Below are 25893 nucleotides of genomic sequence, written 5' to 3' on the forward strand. Positions count from 1 at the left end.
AGTTCTCACCTTCCCCCTGCTATGTCTACCCATGAGAGACAGATCTGTCCTACCCACCCTTTGACTGGAGGCCTGGGTTCATCCCAGACTCCCACCTCACTGAAAGGTCTCAGGGCAGCCACACCACACGGAGCTGGGGCTGGGGCATCTCAAGTAGAACAAGTGTTGAAAGAAGCAGAGTCCTCAGGGGGACTGGCCTGACCAAGGTGTACCCAACAGGCATGAACTTACAGCCTTGGGGAGGGTTCCTACCAGTCCAGTACAGGGGGTCCAGGGCTGGGGTCCGCTCACCTGCTGCTACCCCAGCCCTTTGGCACTGCTCTAGGGTCTGTACGGGCACCAGGCCCCACCTTGCAGCATTTCCTAGTCCTTGAGGAGCTGCAGTCACACCAGTCCCAGGAGGGTGGGCTTTCAGTGCAGAATAGAAGGGGCATGGTGGCATAGGGAAGAAACCGTGTGGACAAAGGCCTCAAAGGGATAGGAAACTGAAGGCCTGTGGTGGAATGCTGCAGGGCCGCCAAGGCCCGGCTGCCTGAGGCCGCATTGGATACTGTGGCTTTGGGGCTGCAGTCTTGAGCCCAGGAAACTGACTTGCGGTATCACTCCAGGCCCCTCACGAACTGACCTTCGTTATTGCAGTCAACACATTGACCACTACGACCCCATTCCCCAAGTCATGGCGGACATGCTCCTCTCAGGCCGGCACCCAGAAGTGGGAGGGTGAAGCCTGCTGGAGGTCCTGGCCAGCCTGTGACCTCTCCGCTGAGTGCCTCCCATCACAGCCTGGACAGCCTCCCAGAGAATGATTCTGGGTCCCCAGCAGTGTCCTAGCATTAGCAGTGTCCTAAAGGGTTGCCTGTGAGCCTCATTGACAGCACTGGGGACCTAGAGTGTGGTACCATGCGTGAGGGCTGTGTCGGCTGTCCCAGGTGCAGACAGCTGTCCTGTGGGACAGGACAGTCTCAAGGCTGCCTAGCCTGCCTTCCTCACCTCCCTTTTGTCTTCACAGGCTGCAGGGGACACACCCACCACCCCAAAGCACCCCAAGGACAGTCGAGAGAACTTCTTCCCTGCGGCTGTTGCCCCCACAGCCCCTGACCCTGTGCCAGCAGACGCTCTCCAACGGCCCAGTGACACCCATATCAAGCCCCGTCCTGCGCTGGCTGCCACCACAGCTCTCACCTGCCCTCCCTCGGTGTCAGCCTCCACCCCAGACCTATCCAAGGACCCCAGGCCCCCCCAGCCACACAGGCCCGAGTCCACCCCCAGCATGGCTTCTCTGGGCCTAGGTGAGTCTTGTCTCGTCTGTCTAGGATATAAAGCCTGGCTGAGCCCGAGCTGGGCCCAGGCCCCTGCCCTCAGCTGGCAGCAGGTCCTGCTCCTCGTCTAAAGAGTGGGGGAAGTGAGGCAGGGCCACCTCCAGCCTGGTGACCCCTGAGCAGGGAGTTGGGGTGGGCAAGCCCTCCTAGTCTGCCTATCAGTCACTGACCGTGGTGGGCACATCCTGCACCAACACTCTCTTTTTTTTTTTTTGGCAAGCTTTTTTTGTTTTTTGTTTTTTTTATTTGGGGGGGGGGGGAGAGGAGAGAGAGAGAGAGAGAGAAAGAAAGGGGAGGAGCAGGAAGCATCAATTCCCATATGTGCCTTGACCAGGCAAGCCAGGGTTTTGAACCGGCAACCTCAGTGTTTCTAAGTTGACGCTTTATCCACTGCACCACCACAGGTCAGGCACCAACACTCTCTTAACCTAACCATCTGGTGCCTCAGTCTCCCCGTCTGTAAAATGGGGGTGATGACAGCAGCCCTGTCACCGGGTGTAGTAAGAATGGAAGGAAGGAGCACTGACCTCACTGGTTTGCCTAGACTTTGTTTTCTCCTCCCACAAAAGCTTGGGATAAATAGATTAGTAGATAGAATAAGACTCCAGACAGGGAGGAGGTCCTGACCCTGAGCACACACATGACCTCACAGGCCTGTTGAGTGGGGGGCAGGGGCAAATAGATTGAGTTATGAAGGAAAAGGGACAGGGTGAGGTGGCTCATCAGTAGGAGGTAAAGACCCTTGTTTCTTCTAAATCTAGGGACGCCACTGGGAATGGCAGCTATGGGCAGGGGCAGCCAGCAGACCAGGGAGGGGCAGGCGGGCCTGAGGCTTTCTGAGTAGGGGGCACTGAGGTGGCACCTTGAAGGCCCGTGGACAAGAGGGGAGTGGGCAAGGTGCTGTCCTGACCCTCCGTTTCAGGTCCTCCCCTGCCTCCCGCCTCTCCCACCCTGCTGTGCAGACCTGGCCTGCCCCCTTGCCTGCCTGTCTGCGCACCAGCTCATCCCTGTGGGTGCTGTCCTCCCAGTCACAGTCCCATGTGAGGGCCACGTCTGGGCTGCTGCTTTCAGCCCCGCTACCTTGGCTGTGTCATTTCCTGAAGGAAGGGACGGCCAGCCATGACCCAGGAGCACTGCCCCGCAAGTTGTTCTGCCTAAATGGAGGCAGAGGGTGGCAGTCCTTCCTCTAAGCTCTTTCCTACTCTTTCACGCGTCAGGCACTGATGTTCTCATCCGATGCCATCCCGTTTGCTTTGAGGGTCGTAGGAGAGTAAGGACCCTCCACCCAGTCATTTACAGTTGTGCTGGCCACGGCCTGTGGATGGAGAACTACTCCCCTTGGGTCAGCTCCTGCAGCCGTTTGTTCTGAGAGGAGTCTCCAAAGGCTACAGCACAGGGTCAAAAGTAAGAAACATCCAAACCTGCGAGAATTTTTATCAGTTTATTTGAGCCAAACTGTCAACAGTTGCCTGGAAGCAAAATCTCAACGGATTGAGAAAGTGCTCTGGAAAATGGTGGCTTTACCTCTTATTTTATACATTAGAATCCATGGGGAAGCCTGACTAGACGGTGGCACAGTGGATAGAGCGTCGGACTGGGATGCAGAAGGACCCAGGTTCGAGACCCCGAGGTCGCCAGCTTGAGTGTGGGCTCATCTGGTTTGAGCAGAAGCTCACCAGCTTGGACCCAAGGTCTCTGACTCAAGCAAGGGGTTACTCGGTCTGCTGAAGGAAGGCCCACGGTCAAGACACATATGAGAAAGCAATCAATGAACAACTAAGGTTTCGCAACGAAAAACTGATGATTGATGCTTCATATCTCTTTCTGTCCCTGTCTATCCCTCTCTCTCTCTTTCTCTGTACCTGTTTAAAAAAAAAAAAAAAAAAAGAATCCATGAGGAAGATGTAAGGCTGGAGCCCATGATGGTAGATTAGGGAGATGGGAGAAAACAAAAAGCGGGAAGTCTCTGGGATTGTATAAAAAGTAAAACGGAAACACATACTTCTTTTACATAGGCAGGTATAGGATAGTTAACAGTTACTGTGATAAGGTAACAAGGGGATTTGTGGTCTCAGATCTAGTGTGTGGGTGGTGGTTGGGTGTGCCTTGAAGGGTCTAGAAAAGAAGATGACTCATTTTTAAAGTCCTGTTTTCAGGTATTTTATTGTAGATGCAAAAAGACAACAGATAGGCTCAGTAAACATTGACCTTTGTTAAGGAAAAATATTGCCCAAAGCCCTGACTACCAGCCGTTAACTGCTTTACTTAGAAAGTTTGTTTGTTTTCTTTTTTAAGACTTTTAAAAAACGTATTCATTTTTAGAGAGGGGAGAGAGAATGAGAAAAGGGGGAGGAGCAGGAAGCATCAATTCCCTTATGTGTCTTGACCAGACAAGCCCAGGGTTTCGAACCAGCGATCTCACCCCAGGTTGATGCTTTATCCCACTGCACCACCACAGGTCAGGCCGGTTAGAAAGTTTTCATTTCAGACCATCCTATGTTGTTGCGTTAGGTCTCTAAGTTTGTAAGGCTGCTATGTAGGAGCTCATCAGGCAGGGGTTGGCTCGGGATGAGCTGCCACTGCCCTTTGCTCCCCTGGGTCCAAGTCTTGTGGATACCCTCAGAGTTTAGGAGATACACACCTGTAGGTGAAGAAGAGGAGGAGAGGGGGTCAGAAAGACAAGGGCGTCCCCCCCCCCCCCAGGAGGAAGAGCACTCTGGGCCCTTTGTTTTGAGGTTCTTTAAAGACTAGGAGTTTAGGGAGGATTTCAGTAGAATATTCATCATCTTTTGCAGGTGAGCCTTTTCAGGGTTGTGGTCTGGAGTCATTGTGGTGGTGGTGGGGGGGGGTCATTAGCTATTGTAGCTGGTCCTGGCATCCCCCAACTGATTTTGCTGTTTTTCTGAGCCTAGAGCTAAAATACAACTGAGGCCTAGATGTTATCCCTAGGGAGGTGACCTGTATCTCGCTGTAAATTGCACTGTAACTTGCTCAGCTAATTTGTCTCAATTTTCTCATTCTACTTGCCAAGGAATTTTCTTAGCTTTTTACTGTCTTGCCTCAGTTCCACCACCAGGTGATTGAGGCTGCACCTGTTTCTCGCTGTCTGATTAAATCAGTTTCCAGCACACAGGGTATAGGGTAGCACTCCAGGACTCAGAACTGTGCTGGGCAGATAGTAAGTGAGGCCATGGTGTGGATTTTGGCGTGGTGGCAGTGACTTCAAAGGCCAGTCGGCAATGAGAGTCCACTGCAAAGGGAAGCCATTCACTCCTACTAAGACCCAGCTCCTGTTCCTCCATTGTTTCTGCACCTCAGAAACTGTCTTGCCTTCCATCTGACTCTTGCTCCTATGATCTTATAGTCCCTAAGGATCAAGAATTGGGAGGCATCCTGCTTCAGCTGCTCATCCAAGTTCGCTCAGATTGTGAGTGGCTTCGGGTCCTCCTTGGCTGTTGGCTGGAGGCCTCGGTTCCTCCACAGTGGGCCACTCCACAGGCTTGAGTGTCACTGAGTCATGGCTACTGGTTTCCCCCAGAGCCTGGAATCTGAAAGAGACAGACACGTATAAAGAGTGCATGAAGGAAGCATCAGCATCTTTTAGAAACTGATCTCAGAAGTGATTGAACCTCACTGGCGCTGGCCACACACATGATATGAAGAGGGAGGGTTCTCCAAGGAGTGAAAGCAGTGGCCATCAGGGCCCGCCTGGAACCCGCTTGTCTGCTTTTCCCTCCTGCTCACTTGGGCCCACCCCCAAGCGGGCCAAAAACTATAATGTGAACCTTTTTTTCCTCTTAATGGTTAGATGTGTGGAAGAATGTGCTTCCTGGTATATGCTCTTCAGTCTGGACAGTTGATTCTTTTCTATTTTCTACTCTAAATCTAAATTAAATGGCCTTTTGCTAGGATGGAACTCTTACATGACATTGGGCATGAGGAGTGAACTGGCCTCAGAATATGTGTTGCTTGAACCAGGCAGTGAGGTGGCCCCAGATGGACCAGGTGCTTGGCACTCTCCCCCCCTCCCGCCTCCCCGGACCAGCCGCTAATCAAGCAGTCCTTCCTGCACATCCACACCTGCCTCGTGGAGTAACCTCTCTGTCTCTTGGGGCTGCTGCAGGTCCATGGTGTTTGGCTCGCCATGTTGGGGTAGGTGGTCCCCAGTGGTTCCCAGAGCTTTCAGGTCAAGACTGGGGCAGACATCTCCCCAGAACCCACCTCCCACAACCTCCAGAACAGAGAAAGCGCCAGGAAGGAGCTGTTCAGCAGGGTTCTGGTTTGCTACATGGGGCAAGATGGCCTGGCATTGCAATCCCTGCCACTCCTGGTAACCAGGGGGTAGCTGAGAACTGTGTAGACACAGAGGGTGAGGCCTGCTGTGTAGGTGCCCAGCATAGACGATGTGTCTGCTTAGAGCTGAAGTTGGGGATGGCAGCACGCGAGGCTCACATGTGGATGTCCTCACAGTTGCTTTGGGGAAGGGAGGGAACCCCCTGGCCTGGGAAGAACTACCCCTGCCTCAAGTGTCCCTCCTCCTGGCCACCCACCAAAAAGAAAGGGCCTGGGAAGGGCGGACAGTACCCCCAGTCAGGGCAGCCTCCAGCCACAGGCTCTGCTGTGGGTGTGCCAGGTGCTCCCTCATCACAACCCTGTGCGTAGATTTCTTCCTCCCCTCCCCCTGCCATCCACAGAGCAGCCCCTCCAGGCCACTCAGCCAGGCCCTCAGGGAGGAGAGCAGCTATGTGAGGAGAGGCAGGCCAGGCATTCCATCTATGAAGGGCCTGGACCAGACACCCAACCGCCTGCCTGTGGCTATGTGCCTGGCTAGCTACTCGAGTCCTGCTGCCGTGACGGGAGTCCGGCTGCTCTCCCTGCTCCCCAGGTCCAGCAGGGCAACAGGAGGAGCCTTCCAGGGCTCACCCCTGCCCACCGCTACATGTGGGGCTGGACAGATTGTGTAGAGGATTGAGTCTGTTACCACGATTGCCAGACAGTGAGGCCTGAGGCCCAAGGAATGGAGTGGCTCAAGGCTCAGGCAGCCAGGAAAGGCTTTGTCCTGGAGAACCTGGAAGCCAACAGTTAGGAAGCCAAGACTGTTCCACGGCCTGTCTATCCCAGTACTAGCTAGGAGCTGTCATTCCTGCCTGGCGGTGGGGGCGGGGGGCACTTCACCTGCTAGAGAATGGGGGGGGTGCTCCTGGCAGAAGGAACTTGATGGGCCAGCTGAGTGAATGGAAGGGTAGCAGGGCAGTGGTCAGCATGGCGAGAGGTTCTGGGCCAATGTAAAGGCAGTAGCCATGGCCAGGGCCACTATCACAGCAGCCTGGCTCATGCAGGCTCGCATTGGATTCGGACAGTCGGTAAAGAAACAACGGAGCCACAAACTGGTGGGCCATAGTCTTTAATCCTAGCTTGCACCCGGCGGGCAAGTAAAAACACACATTGGGCTCCAAAACCCACTCACATTCAGTGCTCACAAAGCCACTGACTTATCCGAGTTTCCTAGAATCAAAGGTTTCTAGCTCACCAGCCTTATTCTCCTCAGTTCCCCATCTCCTTCCTTATTCCAGATACAAACTCTCCACAAACTGGCATCTCACTCAGCACTCCGCCATCTTGGCTGCTTTTCCTGGCCTCCTCCACGTGGCCTCCTTCCGCTGCTGGCTCTACTCTCTCTGCTCTCTCATGCTAACCTCAGGAACCAAGAGCACAAGCTCCCGCTCCGTCCCCATTTTATAGTGTAGAAATCCAAACTCTTAATCCAATATACAAAATAAGGAAGTCTCTAATACAAAGTCACTTCTCTGAGGCATGATTGGATTGTACCACCCCACATCAAAAAAGGGTGGGAAAGGCTTAATCCCAAAACCAAGCCCCAGGCTACAAGGATTCTGCCTGCCCAGAGACGCACATTAATATCACCTGGGCAACGGCCTCCACGTGGGCAGCATAATCTAACAAAGTGAGCATAATACATTTTATCTGCCCAACAGCCAAATAAGAAGGAAGAGGAGAGCAGCAAAAGGACCGGACTGTGAAGAGGCCTGGAGGCAGCTGCGAGCAGAGGCAGGGCGGGAGGCAGGGCCGGGGGGCCTGAGAGTGAGCAGACTGCTGCTGACTAATGGCCTGGCTGGTGGCCATAGTGCAGTCTTCGTCCTCTGCCTCATGCCAGGGGAGGTGTGGCATGGCGGGAGGACACTGTGCCAGGATACCATCCCATCAACTTTGGTCTTAGCTGGTTTGTCTGGTTTTGGGTGCTGACCATGTTTCTGAGTGCCGCTCCTGGAAGCAGGGCAGTAGGGGGTATGCAGGTTGCCCCCACTTGATGTTGCCCCACTGTGTCAGGTACACAACGGTCAGGGTGAGAGGTTTCCTGCCAGAACCAGCCTGGCCCCACCCATGAGATAGTTCCAGAAGAGCCCCTGCTGGGTGTCCCAGGGCATAGGAGGGGGGCTCTGTCCCTTGGACTGGTTGGAGATGTAACCACAGCCACCCTGTGTCCCCACAGAAGAAGAGCTGGCAGGAGGGGCAGAGAGCCCCGGCTGCCCGTCCCAGGAGCCTCAATGCAGCGAACAGGTGAAGACGACCCCCGAGGGTCTCCCGGCAGAGCCACACTGCTGGCAGGCGGAGACCACCCCCCCTACGGGCACCGAGCCCACCTGCAGCCAGGGTAAGGCAGTTGGGAGCAGCCCATGTCTGGCAGCCAGGGTGGGCTTCCCAGCAGAGGCACCTCCCTCCCCTGGAAGGATGGAAGGGGCTGGGGGGTAGTAGAGGAGCCCCTGAGAAGCCCTCATTCCACCCTCAGCTCCAAAGAGGGAAATAGCTAGGGCAGGCAGAGCCCGGGTCCAGGCTGCTTATCAAGCGGAAGGGGTGCCCATGTTCAGATGAGGCCGGGGGAGAGGCAGGCATGTGCGGGGAGGAGTCGGGCAGACAGAGAGTGGTGGCCAGTAGGGCTGGGTCAGACAGGCATTCATGTCCCAGTCATACCCCATTCCCATCAGCCGCTCCACTAAGCCAGGCCCCTTGGGGACTCCTCAGGGCCAGAGCCTCTCACAGACCCCACTCAGGATGACAGGGCCTGGCGCCAGGCCTGAGCTCAGAGTAAGCCCTGCTCCTTTTAAAGCCATGGGGCTGAGGAGGAATGTGGAGACCAGCCAGGCTCATGCAGCTCCCCAGAGGCTTCCGGCCTGAAACTGCGGCCTCCAGGCTCCACGCACACCGAGCCCCATGCACACCCTGGAACGGGAAAGTGGATACCCTGTGGCTCTGGGCCTCAGCGTGTGTGCTCCCTGTGGCATGGACACTAACAAGATGTGTCCTAGGATAGCTGCAGAGGTGAGAGTTAATGCATACACAATACCCGGAGGGCCTGTGAAATCCCTTGCCCTCGTCCCAGGCCCTGAGCTCCCAGAGTGCACCATGCTCCTGGGAGTGTCCCAACCCCCACACCTTACAACTAGAGCCAGAGCCCCGTGGTCAGGGAGGTAGAAAGAGAAGGAAGTCTGGATTCTGCCAGCCAGCATGGGCAGAAAGGCCAAGAGAATGCGCCCACAGTCTGATGTAGACAGAGGAGGCAGTCTTAGTGCCTCTGTCTTCCAGAAGGGAAACTGAGGCCCGAGCTGGGGAGGGGCAGGTAGGCCCAGGAGACTGTAACAAGGCTCAGAGCTCGTGGTCTATCCCACAGTTGCCAGCTCCAAGGTGCCCAGCAGTGGGAGTACCCAGCCACCTGAGGGCTACCCGGGCAAGGCAGAGCCCGGCCGGGCGAAGTCTCGCCTCCTGCCCAACATGCCAAAGCTGGTTATCCCTTCAGTTGCCACCAAGTTCCCCCCTGAGATCACCGTCACACCGCCCACCCCGACCCTGCTTTCACCCAAAGGCAGCATCTCAGAGGAGACCAAGCAGAAGCTGAAGGTGACCAAGGGTGCTGGGCTGGGGCGTGGGTGGGGGCTCGGGCTACGGGGCTCTGGGGCCACACCAGGCCACCCTGACCAGTGCCCTGCCGGTCTGCAGTCAGCCATCCTGTCTGCCCAGTCGGCTGCCAATGTGAGGAAGGAGAGCCTGTGCCAACCGGCGCTGGAGGTCCTGGAGACATCGAGCCAGGAGTCCTCACTGGAGAGTGACACGGATGAGGATGACGACTACATGGACATCTGAGGGGCTAGAGCCCTCAGCCATGCCCTGGGGCCCGTAAAGCCCTCCAGCTGCCCAGCTTCCCTGCAACATGGCACCCTCACTGCTTGCCTGGTCGGAGGCTGTCCCCACCAAGTGGGGCCCAGAGGAGGCCGAGCTTAGCCACGTGCATATGGATGGATGGATCAAAGCTTGCACAGGCCAGCATCCTTTTCTATGAAATGTGGACTTTGTAAATGTGCCCGAGCCTAGGCCAGGGGGCTGTGTCCACGCCTTGATGCCTAGACAAGCTGGGCTCTACCTGTGTCACAGTGGAGGGGTCATTTAGGGTCAGGCCCACCCCACTCACTTTTTTTGGTTTCTTTTCTAATAAAGATGGAACAGTTCTTTTTGCCTCTTTGTCACCACCACCACCCCCTTTCCAGGCCCCTCTCAGCCAATTGCTGCCCAGAGTTTCTGGGCTTCTCCCATAAGTCTGGGTGCAGCCTCAGGTACCCCAGGGAGCAGGTGAGGGTGCTCGGTTGGGGTGAGGTAAGCGCAGGCCAGGGAGCCAAGCAGGGGAGATCCTTCTGGGTGAGGCTGGATCCAAACCTGGAAGAATGTCTGGAGTGTCCCCTGAAGGACATAGGTATCAGGTATGAGGGCTAGTCTCTAGAGTGGGGGTGGGGAGAGGGCTACAGGGGGCAGGCAGGGTCCAAGCTGTGCTGAGGAGCTGGCTTGTATCCCAATGTGAAGGGAGCCCTAGTGGGACAGGGTGGGTATCAGGAAGGGTGACCTGGGGTAAGGGCGATGGGGGCTGGAGGGGAGGGCATTTACCTCACACCACACTTGCCCTCTAACAGGACCAGCCACATAAGCTGTGGGACTCAGTGCAAGATACAAAAGTGGAACCCCTTGTTGAAAAATTAAGATTTTTTTATTTTTTTACAGAGACAGAGAGTGAGTCAGAGAGGGACAGACAGACAGGAACAAAGTGAGATGGATGAGAAGCATCATTCATTAGTTTTCATTGCACGTTGCAACACCTTAGTTGTTCATTGATTGCTTTCTCATATGTGCCTTGACCGCGGGCCTTACAGCGGATCGAGTAATCCCTTGCTGGAGCCAGTGACCTTGGGTTCAAGCTGGTGGGATTTTGCTCAAACCAGATGAGCCCGCACTCAAGCTGGCGACCTCGGGGTCTCGAACCTGGGTCCTCTGCATCCCAGTCTGATGCTCGATCCACTGCGCCACTGCGTGGTCAGGCAAAAAATTAAGAATTTTTATGAGTATTTAAACCCAATTGATAATAGCCAGGAAACATAATCTCAGCGGATTGGGAAATGTTCCCAAGTGATTTTTTTTTTTTTTTTTTTTTTTTAGAGTCAGAGAGAGGGATAGATAGGGACAGACAGGAATGGAGATGAGAAACATCAATCATTAGTTTTTCATTGTGGCACCTTAGTTCATTGATTGCTTTCTCATATGTGCCTTGACCGTGGGCCTTCAGCAGACCGAGTAACCCCTTGCTCAAGTCAGTGACCTTGGGTCCAAGCTGGTGAGCTTTGCTCAAACCAGATGAGGCTGTGCTCAAGCTGGTGACCTCGTGGTCTCAAACTTGGGTCCTCCGCATCCCAGTCCGATGCTCTATCCACTGCGCCACCGCCTGGTCAGGCCACGAGTGATTTTTTAAAGGTGACGGCAGAGTGCTAAGCCAGCCTGATGCTGGCCGTGCCCTCCCAGGCTTCAAACCCATCTGTTTTGAGGCACAGATCTAAGGGGCCCAAGCAGCCCTTCTCCACTTTGTCTACCCCCACTGGGGTCCTAGGTGCTCCCACAGCTGTGGGCTGGTTCTGCCCCCAGTCCTCCCTGAAAGGCTCTGTCCAGGATGAACACATGGACCCTCCTTGATGCTCTGTGCCCCTCATGGGCTGGACATCTTAAGCCCCCTGCCCAAGAAGAAAGGCCCAGGCCCTGGCTGGTTGGCTCAGTGGTAGAGCATTGTCGGCTTGGCGTGCAGAGGTCCTGGGTTCGATTCCCGGCCAGGGCACACAGGAGAAGCGCCCATTTGCTTTTCCAACCCCCCACTCCTTCCTCTCTGTCTCTCTCTTCCCCTCCCGCAGCCAAGGCTCCACTGGAGCAAAGATGGCCCCGGCGCTGGGGATGGCTCCTTGGCCTCTGCCCCAGGCGCTAGAGTGGCTGTGGTTGCAACAGAGCAACGCCCCGGAGGGGCAGAGCATCGCCCCCTGGTGGGCAGAGCGTCGCCCCCTGGTGGGCGTGCCGGGTGGATCCCGGTCGGGCGCATGCGGGAGTCTGACTGTCTCTCCCCATTTCCAGCTTCAGAAAAATACAAAAAGAAAGAAAGGCCCAAGAGACTGGGCACTGCCAGGGGCTCCTGCCCAGGCCTGGCAGAGCCACCACAGGACACAGAGGTACAGCAGCCTTCAATGAGTCCTCCCTGAACCTGCTGTGGTTCAGGCTCTTTGCAAGGCCACCTGGGGCTGAGGGGGCCAGCACTTACTCAGCTGACCGCCCCCCCCCATCTCCATCCCGGAGGCCCAGGGTGTGGAGGCCCCCACACTGCACTTAGAGCGTCTCCAGCTCTCATCCTTCTCTCCGAATATATGCAGCAAGAGGGCCCAGGCAAGAAAGGGTAAATGGCAGCCTTTCTCCTGGTCCGCAGACCCGATTCTGGGGAACAACCTAGTTGCTCCAGGGCCTTTCCTGGCTGTGCAACACCTCAGACCGCCCCCACAGCATTTCCACCATCTTCCTTTCCTAACCTGAGGAGGCATCCTCCTTGGCCCTGGGCCTGGGATAAGTCCCAGCACCAGTCCCCAGAGTGGGTGTCTGGGCTGCTCCCAGCTCAGGACCTCAGTGCCACCCCCATTGCCTATAAGAAGTGCCTCAGGCACCCAGCAACCAAGTTGGGAGTTCAGTTCCCAACTTCCTATCTGGCTTCCCTGATGCTTGTAGGTGCCACCTCCTAGAGCAACTGCAGGCGTGCCCATCATTTTAGGGGCGATGCCCAGGGAACAAGCTGGTCAGACCCCAGAAGCTGAAGCAAGTCATGGCCAGATGGCCCAAGCTCCTGCCCCAGGCTAGCTTCAGCTCCCTGTGAGATCATGCCCCTTTTGGACACCTTGAGAAGATGCCACTGGGGAGAACTATCTGCCTATTGGGACACTCAGCCAAGGTGACAGGGCCCAAGTGAGTCCCAGGCCTGGACCCTCCCTAACTACCCTGGCTTTGGGGCTTCCAGAAGCTGCCAGGGGCCTCCTAGTGCTGCATCTCCCAGTGACCTTGGCCCCACCCTTCTTGTCTGGGCCTCAGTTTTCCTACCTACACAGAGAGAAGGGAGGGGAACACAGAAGAGATTATGCAAACTCCAGGAGTGACAGCACAGGAGGGTGGGGCTGGCGGCTTCTTTCCAAAACCCTGGGTTCTGGTCTTAGTTCCCCACCCTGGGCCCTCCCTCACCATTCACCACCTCCCTCCAAAAGGAGATCTCATCGAAACTCTATCAGACCAGATAACTTCCACCCATCTACCCTCACTCCCAGAGGGACCTCCTTCAGTGCCCGCAGGCCTCCCTACAGGAAAATTTAGGACTAGAGATAGGACATCTTTGGCAGATGATCACAAAGACTGGAATCCTGGGATTGCAAACGCAATCCCACTTTACCCACCCCGAAGCTCGGCCCCTTTCGGGAGCCCCGCCCTGGCCACCCAGCCAAGGGCCAGGGTTGAGATCCAGCGGTCAGAGCCGCAGCCTCTGGACATCCGCAGCTCCTTTAGTGCTTGAAGTTCGGCAGCTGGTGGCCCTACCCTGCGACCCAGGCAAGCTGGGCAGGAATGTGCTAACGGGGCAGGTTGGGCCCTCCTGGCCCACACCAGCACCTGTGGACTTTGAGAAGGCACCCGCGCGGGGCGGGGCGGGGCGGGGCATTGGTGCTAAACGCGGGAAGGGCGGGGCCCGCCTCTGGGAGTAAACCGGCCGGCAGCCTCCCTCCCAGCCACTGCTGCACCACCAGCTGCAGACACAGGCCACACAATGAAGATGCTCTTCCTGCCCTGGGTCCTGCTGCTGCTGGCGACAGCCCCCAGCCCAGGCCCCTGGCCTGTAGCAGGTATGTCTCTTACCCTGCTCTTCCGTCCCCCTGTCTGGCTGTTGCAGCCAGGTCTGGGGCAGACATTCCTCTGAACTTAGCCTCTGACCATCTGTCAGGCCAGTTGTGACTATGCCTAGGGAAAGTGGAAGAAAATTAAGGGGTTCCAGGGTCAAGGGTCCACTCAGCCGGAATGGGCTTGGGGTCTGGGTGGAAACCTGCTGGGAGCCAGGAGGCATTGGCCAGCCGGAGGGAAGTGGGTAGGTGAGTGACAGGCTCAGAAGAGCCCTTGGCTTGTACCCTGAGCCCTGATGGAGGGTGTGCTTGCCCGTGGAGGAACCCCCCAATTCCACTGGCCCCCTGCCTGGCCAGAGGCAGGATGTGGGTCCTTGTTGGGGTCCAAACCCTGGAAACTTTACCAGAAGAACCCTGCCCCACCCCTAACCCCTGCTGGGCAGGGCTGTTTGTCACAGGCCTCCCAGCCCCCTACCTTCCCTAATCCCTAATAGGGAGGTGCCAATTCCCTCCAGCCGTTTAACTCACTTACTGGCATCACTCAGCTCCCTCCCCCACCCCCTTGAGCCATCACATCCTCAGTCAATAAATGTTTACTGATGCTTTTGAGTGCCAGGCCCTGTGCTGGGTGAGGTGGACCTCCAGCTGGCTCAGGCCCTGGCCTGGCACTTGACTGGTCCTCTATAAAAGGTGGCAAGGAAGAACCAGGTGGCACGCGTGATCCCAGACTCACTGCAAGTCTCCACCCTACAACCTGCCCAGCTACACCAGCACAAGGGACCAATTCCCTGAAACATGGCCCTGGCACGGGTCCCCACAGCTGGAGGAAAAGCTGGGGTCTCATTCCTCAGCCCCCCACCAGACCTCTCCCCTATGCTGGCCATGCTGGACCTTCTGCTGGAAATGGCCCTCTCCCTTAAGAGGAGGAACACACCCCTCACCTTCTCAAAGGGTGGGGTTCCCTTTGGAGCAACAATCAGTGAATCAGCACTGCCCTGCAGAGTGAGATGGGCCAGCTCAGCTCACACATCTGCCCCTACCTGGCCTCCCATGGGACTCACAGTAGCCATGTATTTAGACCCCATTTCAGCTAGCCAGAAGGGGGTCCTCTTTAGGCTGCTGGTCCACAGATTCTCAGGCAGGGGAGTCAGGTTCTCAGCCCATGTTAAGGGCTCAGCCATCAGCTACAGACTTGGTGGCTGAGGCTGAGGATCAGTCTTGCCGTGGCAGCTCCTTCTGACACTGCGAAGTGTCTGGAGGCACTTACCCCTTTCTCCCCTCATTCTAGCCAGTCACTCAAATAAACCGCTAGATGATCTGTACTAAGAACTACCCCAGCCCACAGGCCCTGTGGGTTTCCATTGTGTCCACGTACAATTCCCGGCTGCGTTCTCCTAAGCATGCTCCTCTCTAATGGACTCAGCAAATAGACATGGGTACTGCGCATAGGGTAGCCGGTCCAGCACCTGCCAGGGACACTGAAAGCCCTCTTCTCCAGGTGCCCAGGAGAGCTGCTCCAACCGTTGTGGGAACATGACTGGGCTGTGTTCTTGCCACCCGACCTGCTCTGGCCTGGGCAACTGCTGCTCAGACTTGCGGGACTTCTGCCTGGAGATCAAGCCCTACTCAGGCTCCATGATGGGAGGCAAGGACTTCGTGGTGCAGCACCTCAGGTGGCCAAGCCCCACCGACAGCGTGATCTGCAGGTGAGAGCCTGAGCGGCCCTGCACACTGGGGGCCCAGACACCCTGGCTGGCTGGGTGGAGCCCTGCGTCCAAGGACAGGCAGCTGGCTGAATGGGTTCTCCAGAGAGATCAGGGCCCAGACCTCAGAGAGGGTGAGCCCTCCCTGGCCCAACCTCTGACACCTCCACCCTCCACAGGTTTAAGGAGAGCATCCAGACCCTCGGCCACGTGGACTCCCTCGGACATGTGCACTGTGTGTCACCCTTGCTCTACGAGACTGGCCGCATCCCCTTCACACTCTCCATGGATAATGGCCGCTCCTTCCCGCGCTCAGGCACCTGGCTGGCTGGTGAGCCCCGCCTTCCTGGCCCAGGCCCTGGCACCTCCATGGGACTTTGCCCACTGCTAACCTACGCACATCTGGCCCTCCCATTGGATCCTGCCGCTCTGGCTGAACCAGTCCCTTGAGAGGCCCGCCCAGCCACAGGGGTTTGGGTTCCTGCAGCAATGTTCCCCACCCCATGGCACCCAGACAGGAGTCTTAGCCCGGAGGGAGTGGGGGCTGCAGGTATCTCCCAACAAGGTGGGCCAGGCCAGGGGAGCCAAGGGGGAAGGGCCTGCTCTCCCAGCCTCTGTCCTTTCCTACCACCGTGGGATTGGGGAACACTTTGGCTCCAATGGGACTGCCATACTTTGTCCTTGGGAGGCCCCCCTGGCTTTCAGAGGCCCAGGCCCCAGGCCTTTCCTCACCTTCCCTCCCCCTGCCCAGTGCACCCCAGCAAAGTGTCGGACTCAGAGAAGAGCCAGCTGGTGAACGAGACCCGCTGGCAATACTATGGCACCGTTGGCACCAGGGGCAACCTCTCCCTTACCTGGAACACCTGGGCTCTGCCCACGAGCTCCGTCTCCATTGAGCTGTGGGGCTATGAGGAGACAGGTGAGGCCCTCTGCAGGCTGCTCCTCTGCAGGACCTGGCTGGGTCAGAAGTTTTGGGCGTGCAGAGAGAAGAGAAAGGGAATCCAAGGCAATGGAAGTCCCCGGGAGAGGGGGAAGTCCCGGGGGGGGGGGGGGTTGAGGTGAGGAAAGTGCAGACAAGGAAGGCGAACTGGCAGGGGCAGGAGGGGTGGAGAACAGTGCTGGGTTCTGGGGTCCACTCGGCGGAGAGATATGGATGGGTGCTCGGCCCCTGGATACAAGACTCACCCTGGAAACAAAAGACTTGTTTCCCCTACCTCTCTGAGTCCCTGGATGGATGGCTTGGCCTTGGACCTGGTCTCAGGCAGGGACAGTGACCCTGGAGTGTAGAAGGAGCAAGTGGAGGTCACTCGAGACAGGGTTCTTATGGGAGCAACAGAGAAGGTTGGGTTTTTTTTGTATTTTTTCTGAAGCTGGAAACGGGGAGAGACAGTCAGACAGACTCCCGCATGCACCCGACCGGGATCCACCCGGCACGCCCTCCGGGGCGTCGCTCTGCCGAGACCAGAGCCACTCTAGCGCCTGGGGCAGAGGCCAAGGAGCCATCCCCAGCGCCCGGGCCATCTTTGCTCCAATGGAGCCTTGGCTGAGGGAGGGGAAGAGAGAGACAGAGAGGAAGGGGGGGGGGTAGAGAAGCAAATGGGCGCTTCTCCTGTGTGCCCTGGCCGGGAATCGAACCCGGGTCCCCCGCACGCCAGGCCGACGCTCTACCGCTGAGCCAACCGGCCAGGGCCGAGAAGGTTTTTTTATAGGGATCATCTGTCCATCTAACAGCCTTCTCTTAGCACCAAAGGTGTGCCCACGTCTCTGTCCCAGGGTCCTTAGGCAGCAGGGCTGATTGGGGCCTTCTCTCCCTCAGGAAAGCCATACTCAGGGGAATGGACAGCAAAGTGGTCATACTTGTACTCCCTGGTCACAAACATCCCCAACTCCGGCTCCTTCACCTTCATTCCAAACCCCGCGGCTCCGAACTACCAGAGATGGGAAGTGGGTGCGCTTAGAATCATCAACAGCCAACACTATGCAGGGGAGAAGTAAGGACCACACAGAGGATGGGCAGGGGGGTGGCTGCCTGCTACCCACCACATCTGGTGGGGATGCCGGGGCAGCGGAGGGAAGGTAGCCCTTGTTATGCACGCATCCCCACAGGGATGTGCACGCGCTCTGGAGCAACGAGCATGCCCTGGCCTGGCACCTGGGTGATGACTTCCGGTCGGACCCTGTGGCCTGGGCCCGTACTCGGTGCCTGGCCTGGGAGGAGCTGGAGGACCAACTGCCCAACTTCCTGGAGGAAGTACCTGACTGCCCCTGCACCCTGGCCCAGGCCCGGGCTGACTCTGGCCGGTTCCATGTGAGTCCCTACCCAGATCAGGGCCCAGCGGACCCCTCCATGGACACAGCTGTGCCTGCCCAGAGCAAAACAGGGTCCTCTGGGAGGTGGAGCTGGGGTCTGAGGGTCCTTGTGGGGGAGGAGAAGGAAATGGCAGAACCTGACCCTGGGACAGGTGACAGCAACCTGCTGCTCTACAGACGGACTATGGCTGTGACATCGAGCATGGCAGCGTGTGCACCTACCACCCAGGCGCTGGGCACTGCGTGCGCTCTGTGCAAGCTAGGTGAGACCCCAGACGGGGGTTGGGGTGCAGCATGGGGCCTGAGGGCAGGGTCCCTGATGCTGGACCTGACCTATCCATGCCTCCAGCCCTCAGTATGCCTCTGGCCAGCAGTGCTGCTACACAAAAGCAGGCACACAGATCCTGACAGCCGACTCCACCGGTGGCAGCACCCCCGACCGCGGCCATGACTGGGGCGCACCCCCGTTCCGCACACCGCCCCGCGTGCCCGGCCTCTCCCACTGGCTCTACGATGTCATCAGCTTCTACCACTGCTGCCTTTGGGCACCTGAGTGTCCCCGCTACATGCGCCGGCGGCCCTCCAGTGACTGCCGCAACTACCGGCCTCCTCGGCTCGGTGGGTGCCAGCCCGAGCGGGACCCTGGGCTGGGCCAGGCCGGGGCAGGGCACCTGACCCTCTACTCTCCCCAGCCTCTGCTTTCGGGGACCCGCACTTTGTCACCTTCGATGGTGCCAACTTCACATTCAATGGGCGCGGCGAGTACGTGCTGCTGGAGTCGGTGCTGACCAACCTGAGAGTGCAGGCTCGGGCCCAGCCCAGTGAAACGCCTGAAGGTGAGGCCGGGGCCTGGGGACTTGGGGTGGCTCAGGGTCACCCCAGGTAGGATGCTGGAGTTGAGTGGACCCCATTCTGCACCCACCACCCCAGGCGTGCAGGGCCGAGGCACAGGGCTGACTGCTGTAGCCGTCCAGGAGGACGACTCTGACGTGGTGGAGGTCCGGCTAGCCAGTGGGACGGGAGCCCTGCAGGTGCTGCTGAACCACGAGGTGCTCAGCTTTGACGAGCAGACCTGGATGGACCTGAAGGGTGAGTGGGACAGCCAGACCAGGTCGGCGCACTGCCTTTACTCCCTTTCCCTTCCCCCGGGGCTCCCACACTTCTCACCAGCCCTGGCAGGCGACACGGATGGTGTCCTGGTCACAGGTGTGGGAACGGAGGTCTCAGGGCTGGCTGCAGAGCGCCAGTCAGCCCCTCTGCCCTGCACCCCAGTGCAGAAGGACCTGGCACAGTGGGTGTGCGCCTAGGGCTTGCTGTGTGCAGACAGGATTCTAGGCTCCAGACAGTGAAGTCCTGGCGAACCCGTCTGAATTCAAACCTTCACAACCTTGAAGTCTCAAGTCACACCCTGGTCAGAGGCCTGAGACGCTGGGACGGTGGAATGAGTCCTCACTGGAATCCAGAGGAGTTGGGAGTTGCAGTGCATCAAGGAACCTGGCCTGGGGGTTAAGGGCGCAGCTCCCTGTCCACCCCCTTCCCTCAGTGGCACTGCCTCAGGGAACTGAATGAATGAAATGACTCTTAGTTGGGATGGGTGGGGACCTGAGATGGGCCTGTTGGCACCCAGACTGCAAGGAGCCCTGGAAAGGTCAGAGGCTGCTCCCAGTTAGGGTTGGAGGGCCAACAGCCAACCCCCATGCATGGCCTCGGTTTGGGGGCGGGGTCTCTTCTGGGCCTAGGCACCTCTGATCAGCACGGGGCTGGGGGGGGGGGGAGTCTTGGCACAGTTGCCTGGAGTGGTGGAGTGTCACAGTCAGCAGGGTTGGTCCTAGGGACACCCTGCCCTTCTGAAGCTCAAGGGTACAGGCGTACCCATCTTGGGGTATGGGGTCACCACGTGTTACACCCAGGAGGCGACCTTGATCCCATTTCTACCTCTGCTTAGGGATGTTCCTGTCAGTAGCTACTGGTAACAACGTATCGATCATGCTGTCATCGGGGGCAGGCCTGGAGGTCAGCGCCCAGGGTTCCTTCCTGAGTGTGGCTGTCTTGTTGCCCGAGAAGTTCCTTACCCATACTCAAGGCCTCCTTGGGACACTCAATAACGACCCCACAGATGACTTCACCCTGCGCAATGGGCAGGTCCTGCCCCCCACTGCAAGTTCCCGAGATCTGGTCCAGTTTGGGGCTGACTGTGAGTGACCATGAAACCCGTAGTGGAGGAAGGGACATACCGGGTAGGATCGGTGCAATGAGGAGGGGACCCCAGACACTCCACCACCAGTCAGGCCTGCTGCATATCTCCCCAGGGGCCGTGGAGAATGCTACCTCCCTGCTCACCTATGACTCTCGGCTCCTGGTCAACAACTTCCTCTATGGGCCCAAGCATGACCCCACCTTCCAGCCCCTCTTCCCTGAGGAGATCACTCCCAGCCCCGGCCAGGAGACTGAGGCAGCCAAGTTATGTGGGGACAACCATTTCTGCAGCTTTGACTTGGCAGCCACTGGGAGCCTGAGCGTGGGCAATGCCACACGAATGGCCTACCAGCTGCACCAACATCGTGTGCAGAGTCTGAAGCCTGGTGAGAGTGTCAGGGGGCCTGGGCGAGGAGGCAGGCACCTTGCACTGGAACAGGGCCCCCTTGGCGGGTGGCTGCAGGAAGTAGCCAGTGACTCATAGTTGTCATCTGCACCCTGTCCCTACTCCAGTGGTGTCCTGCGGCTGGCTGGCCCCACCTCCCAATGGGCAGAAGGATACCGTGAACTACCTGGTGGGCTCCACTGTCTTCTTCTACTGCAACAACGGCTACAGCCTCGTTGGGGCAGAGACCAGTGTCTGCCGGGATGATGGCACCTGGTCCCAGCCTACCCCGATGTGCCAGCCAGGTGAGGGTACCTGGCCCACTTGTCCTTGGCCCCCTGCTGCCCAGTTTCGCCTGGCCCCACCCACACGCCTGCCCCCACCCCCTCCATACTCCCCGCCGTGGCCCGCCCTCACCTCTGGCCCTCTCCAGGACGCAACCACACTGTGCTGCTGAGCGTCATCTTTGGGGGCCTGGCGCTGGTGGCTCTGGTCGTGCTGGTCTACGTGCTGCTCCGCCGCAGGAAAAGCAACACGTGAGATCCCACCCACATGGACCCAGAGGCCCGCCCCTTCTCAGCTCCCCTAGACCCTGGGCTCCTGGGGCGCTGGTGAGGCCACCGTGCCTGCTCTAGACTGCACCTCTCTTGCAGGGCCGGCTGGACTTCGCGGCCGTGAGGGGAGCCCTGTTGGTCAGTGACTCAGTGCACCGGGCCACCCTGGGGCCAAAGACCAGCCTCCGCGGAGAAAGCCCCGAACTCCCAGAGTATGAACCCTAGTACCTCAATCCCCACATCCCTAGCACCTGGACCTGGACACCTGGTAACTGAGCCTTTAATGCCTGTGGACTTGAAGCCTGGTGCGCTGCTCTGTCACCCCGGACCTGGACCCTGACCTCTAACTGCAGTTTCTGAGGCCCTGTTCCTCAAGTACTTGCAGCTCTAATTCCCAAGACTCAGGACTCCAGACCCGTGAATTCTAACACCTGTCCCCCAGCCCTAGTAATCCAGTATCTGATACTCAATTGCCAATACCTCAGATCTGGTATCCAATGCCCGTGCCCGTGGTCCCTGATGTACTGAGACCTGGTACCCCAGCACTGGAGCCCAGCACCCAGCTGCCTTGATTCCCAGACCCCGGGGGCCCAGCCAAGACTGCAGGTGGCACAGTCCAGGGCGTGCAGAGGCCATGGGACCCCCAAGCAAAGAATCATCCTCTGAACTTTCAGGCTTATAATTGTATTTCTTCTGGAATGTCACTTGAAACACCCTTCCCTGCCTACATGAGGAGAAAACAAGCCTGTGGTGCTCCCTCCCTGGTGTCCTGGTGCTCGTGCTGCCTCAGTTCTAGAGCATTCCACAGTTGCCCCTTGGGGTCCAGAGCGACCTGGGTCTGAGTCCTTCATCCACTGCCAGGAACAGATCCCTCAGCTTCTGTCTTCATCTGAAATGTGAGGTTGAGCACAGTGATCACTTCATGGTGTGGGGAGGAAGAGCATAGTGTTTGGGATGCCACATAAGCTGAGTCAGAGCCAGCCTGTCCCCCGAGTGCCGGCACCTGACCCAACACCCAGCAAACAGCTGGCCCAGCCTGGCCCTGGACCCCCCTCCCTGCCCCAGCCCTGCCCTGAAGCCAGTGGCATGCCCAAGTCCTCTGACTGGGGTCCACGTTCTGGGTCCCTGGGCCCTTCACCCAGGAGTACCCAGAAGCTAAGAACAGAACGCAGGCCTCCTGCCACTGCTGCCTACCTGAGCCCCTGCTCCTTTGCCAGGGCCAGGCAGCTGGCATGGAAACCCAGGCTAGGAGGTGATCTGAGGACGTGGAGCCCGCAAAGCTCCCCTTTGTAATGAGGGAGTTAAATGAGGATCATGGGGGGCCTAGACAAGGTAGGATTTGCATTGTAGGTGTCAAACAGCACGGAGGAGGGTGGGGTGGAAGGTTAGTGACCCCCGGGCCAGGCAGGCAGCTCAGTCTGAGACGGGCAAGGGCACCAGGAGCAGTGTGCCTACAGGATGACGAGCCTGGGTGGGAGGAGATGAGGGGAGGCCCTCTTCACTATCCTGCAGCACCAAGAATCGCCACGTGGGGGGGGCAGAGGGTAAGAACAGCGAGCAAAGGTGGAGGCTGCAACCAGGACCCAGGCCGTGGTAAGAGCAGCCTCAGCCCTGCAGCTGGGCCAGAAAGCTTGTGGCCACAACCTCAGCTAAAGTTCACGCAGGCCCAACTCTGCATCACCTCTCGGCTGGCAGAGCTTCGGGTCATCCCCCAGTCTCAGGTGCTCAGAAGTCTCAGAGAGGTTGCACAGGTCACTTAAGGTTGGAGCCCAGACCTCCCCCACCCTCAGCTTCACCTTTGGTGAAGGGTCCCGGGCAGAGGTGGGAAGCTGGGTGGCAGTAGATGAGGATGCACAATGGGCAGGGACATTTGAAGGAACAGCTGAGACAGGGATTTGGGGGACTCCCACGGACGATGCCCAGAAGACTAAGGGACGGGGATAGGTTGGAGCTTCCTGCCTTCCAAGCCCCAGATACTTCCCTGCCTCCAACTCCCAGCTCAGGACAGGCTGGGGCCAAGGGACAGCCCCCTGGCTGCGGGGCAGGTGCTTTCCTCTCCAGATGAGGTAAGGCAGGGCTGGCCTACCGGCCTGAGTCTCCAGAGCCTCCCTGTGCCGAGTGGTCCCAGCTGGGCACTTGTCAGTGAGTGAAAGGTCAGTTTCATGGGGAAAGACAGTCTGGACATGTGGGAATAGACACAAGGGCCTAGGAGTTTTGAGGTGCTTTGCAGCTCCCATAGCAAACCTTAAAGGACCATTAGAATTCTTAGAAACGATGCATCAGGGGGGCATTCCAGGGGCAAAGGCTCAGAGGAAGGGAGGTGCAGCTGGGCCTGAGGAGCAGGGGGAGGGGTGGGCATGCCCCGTCAGATCATGGCATTCAGGCTCCCTTGGCTTCCCCTACCCTTACCCTGGCCCTCCTGGACAGGCCTCAGTGCTGCCCTTGCTCCGCCCCGCAGGGGAAGGGAGGCATTGTCTGTGGCCCTGGACCCAGACATCAGACAGACATTCTCCATGCCAGGGGCAGGCCAGACTGGGAAGCCCCAACACCTGACAGGGCTTTCTCAGAGGCCTCTAGGGAGTCGGGTTCTGTTAGGGCCTGTGTGAGAGTAGAAAGTCCCAGAGCCCGCCATGGCCTCCTTAGGGACATCAAGGGCAGGGACCCCAATTTCAGGGAGGGAATCATTTCAGCACCACTCCTGGGAATCATGACATTGAAACCCAATGGCCAATCCTCTACCTCTTGTACCAGTTAGGGTTTGGGAGGCAGTGATCCAGGGACTTAGAAACGCAGCTGATGGGAGAGCTGGGAAGTCAAAGGCAGGTGAGACAGCCACGGGATCCCTCGGCTGAGGGACAGAGGAGGACAGTGCTACCCAGCCAGGCTCAGGTCCCACACAGCAGAAGGCATACTGGCTCTTGGGGATCTAGCAGAAGCCCCACCTACCACAGACCCCACAGGCCTGAGATGGGGAAAGCCCCCCTTTCCTGCCTCTGGCTTCCCTCTAGAGCTCTGTTTGGCTGAACACAGCGGAGAGTGCTGACACAGGTGAGGGACCCCTCCTCAGCCCGGCTGGTTCCTTCTGCATGTCCTAGGATGGCCAAGTGCCCGTCCTGGGCTAACCCTGTCCTCATGGGGCTTGTAGCCCAACACTGCCTGTGGAGGAGGAGGTGGTCAGTGCCGTGCATCGAGGGCGTGGGAGGCCAAGGGATGCTTCCTGGAAGAGCCCTGCTCAAGCCTAACCTCAAGGGATAAGAACCATTAAGGAAGTGGGGCTGAGTGGGTGCCTGCAGCTGCCCAGCATCCCGCACTGCCCAAACTCCCTGGTGGCACGCTGGACTCCCTTGTAGTTGGAGGGTCACGTGACAGTTCCAATCAGTGGGATGTGATAAGAAGGCGGGGCACTTTTAGACCTGGCCTGAAACCTCAAACACCCCTCCAACCCCTTTTCCCTGCTCTGGTTGATGCAAGGATGATTTGGGAAGCTATGTCGACCTGGATCCTCTTGTGTGGGAGGACCCCCCCCCCCTAACACACACACCGTGACCTGTTTACCCATCTAGTACTGCTATAGGAACAAGAAATAAACTTCCCTTGTGATTAAGCCATAATCATTTTGGGGTCTATATGTTGCAGCAGTTGGTCCCTCTAACTATACACCAGAGTCAGAGAAGCAAAAAGATGACCTCGGAGTTTTCATTAGTGTTGGAAACATTAAAAGAACAAAAACCTAAAATAGATACTGTGTGCACAAGGTTTCCAAAATTCAAACAGATACACCAGTGTTCACGCTACACTATTTACAGTAGCCAAAGGTGGAAGTTGCCCAAGTGTTCATTCATAGATGAGTGGATCAACCAATGTGATCCATCCATCCAACAGAATAATACTCTGCTTAAAAAGGGATTTCTGACACATGCTACAAATGTGGCTAGACCTTAAGGTTATTTTTCTAATTGAAGCAAACCAGTCACAAAAGGACAAATACTGTGTGATCCCACTTATATGAGGTTTCTAGAGCAGTCAGATTCACAAAGACAGAATGGTGGATACCGGGGACTGGAGAGTTACTGCTTTGTGAGGACAGTTTCAGTTTGGGAAGGCGAAAAAGTTCTGGAGAAGATGCTAGCCATGGTTGCTCAACAACGAACACACTTAATGCCACTGAACTATACAGTTAACAATAGTTAAGGTGGTAAGTGTTATGTATTTTGCTACCATTAAAAACTAAAAAATGGCCTGACCAGGCGGTGGCGCAGTGGATAGAGCGTTGGACTGGGATGTGGAAGGACCCAGGTTCGAGACCCCAAGGTTGCCAGCTTGAGCGTGGGCTCATCTGGCTTGAGCAAAAAGCTCATCAGCTTGGACCCAGGGTCGCTGGCTCCAGCAAGGGGTTACTCAGTCTGCTGAAGGCCCGCAGTCAAGGCACATATGAGAAAGCAATCAATGAACAACTAAGAAGTCGCAATGCGCAACGAAAAACTAATGATTAATGCTTCTCATCTCTCTCCATTCCTGTCTGTCTGTCCCTGTCTATCCCTCTGACTCTCTCTCTGTCTCTGTTAAAAAAAAAAAAAAAAAAAAAACTAAACTAAAAAATGTGCCTGACCAGGCAGTGGCACAGTAGATAGAGCATTGGACTGGGATGCAGAGGACTCAGGTTCGAGACCCTGAGGTCACCAGCTTGAGTGCGGGCTCATCTCGTTTGAGGAAAAGCCCACCAGCTTGAACCCAAGGTCGCTGGCTCCAGCAAGGGGTTACTGGGTCTGCTGAAGGCCCGCGGTCAAGGCACATATGAGAAAGCAATCAATGAACAACTAAGGTGTTGCCTGACCTGTGGTAGTGCAGTGGATAAAGCGTTAACCTGGAAACGCTGAGGTTGCCGGTTCAAAGCCCTGGGCTTGCCTGGTCAAGGCACATATGGGAGTTGATGCTTCCAGCTCCTCCCCCCTTCTCTCTCTCTCTCTATCTGTCTCTCTCTCTCTCTCCTCTCTATAATGAATAAATAAAATCTTTTAAAAAATAAATAAATAAATAAACAACTAAGGTGTTGCAGCGCGCAATGAAAAACTAATGATTGATGCTTCTCATCTCTCTCTGTTCCTGTCTGGCCTGTCTGTCCCTGTCTATCCCTCTCTCTGACTTACTCTCTGTCTCTGTAAATAAATAAATAAATAAATAAATAAATAA

The 25893-nt window shown here is 57.2% G+C and overlaps 2 protein-coding genes across 3 annotated transcripts in view; both read left to right on the plus strand.

Moving 5' to 3' along the window:
• CABIN1 (calcineurin binding protein 1) overlaps nt 1-9838 on the plus strand; it is a 155902-nt gene extending 146064 nt beyond the window's left edge. For both annotated transcript variants that reach the window (XM_066365493.1, XM_066365494.1), the window contains exons 34-37: nt 1010-1289; nt 7831-7992; nt 9007-9233; nt 9333-9838. In XM_066365493.1, the coding sequence (XP_066221590.1) occupies nt 1010-1289; nt 7831-7992; nt 9007-9233; nt 9333-9476 (813 nt within the window). In that variant the 3' untranslated portion in view covers nt 9477-9838. The remainder of the gene's footprint in view (nt 1-1009; nt 1290-7830; nt 7993-9006; nt 9234-9332) is intronic.
• Nucleotides 9839-13410: 3572 nt separating this feature from the next.
• Nucleotides 13411-24303, plus strand: SUSD2 (sushi domain containing 2). The gene is made up of 15 exons (XM_066365498.1): nt 13411-13561; nt 15054-15261; nt 15438-15589; nt 16010-16177; nt 17075-17249; nt 17365-17566; nt 17746-17831; nt 17918-18186; nt 18261-18404; nt 18499-18657; nt 19514-19762; nt 19878-20150; nt 20278-20454; nt 20583-20685; nt 20803-24303. Exons 1-15 carry the CDS (start codon nt 13486-13488, stop codon nt 20825-20827), a joined length of 2466 nt encoding a protein of 821 aa, XP_066221595.1. The 5' UTR covers nt 13411-13485; the 3' UTR covers nt 20828-24303.
• Nucleotides 24304-25893: the final 1590 nt, after the last annotated feature.

Source organism: Saccopteryx leptura, chromosome 2 (assembly GCF_036850995.1).
Source record: "Saccopteryx leptura isolate mSacLep1 chromosome 2, mSacLep1_pri_phased_curated, whole genome shotgun sequence".
In the NCBI taxonomy this organism is placed as follows: domain Eukaryota; kingdom Metazoa; phylum Chordata; class Mammalia; order Chiroptera; family Emballonuridae; genus Saccopteryx; species Saccopteryx leptura.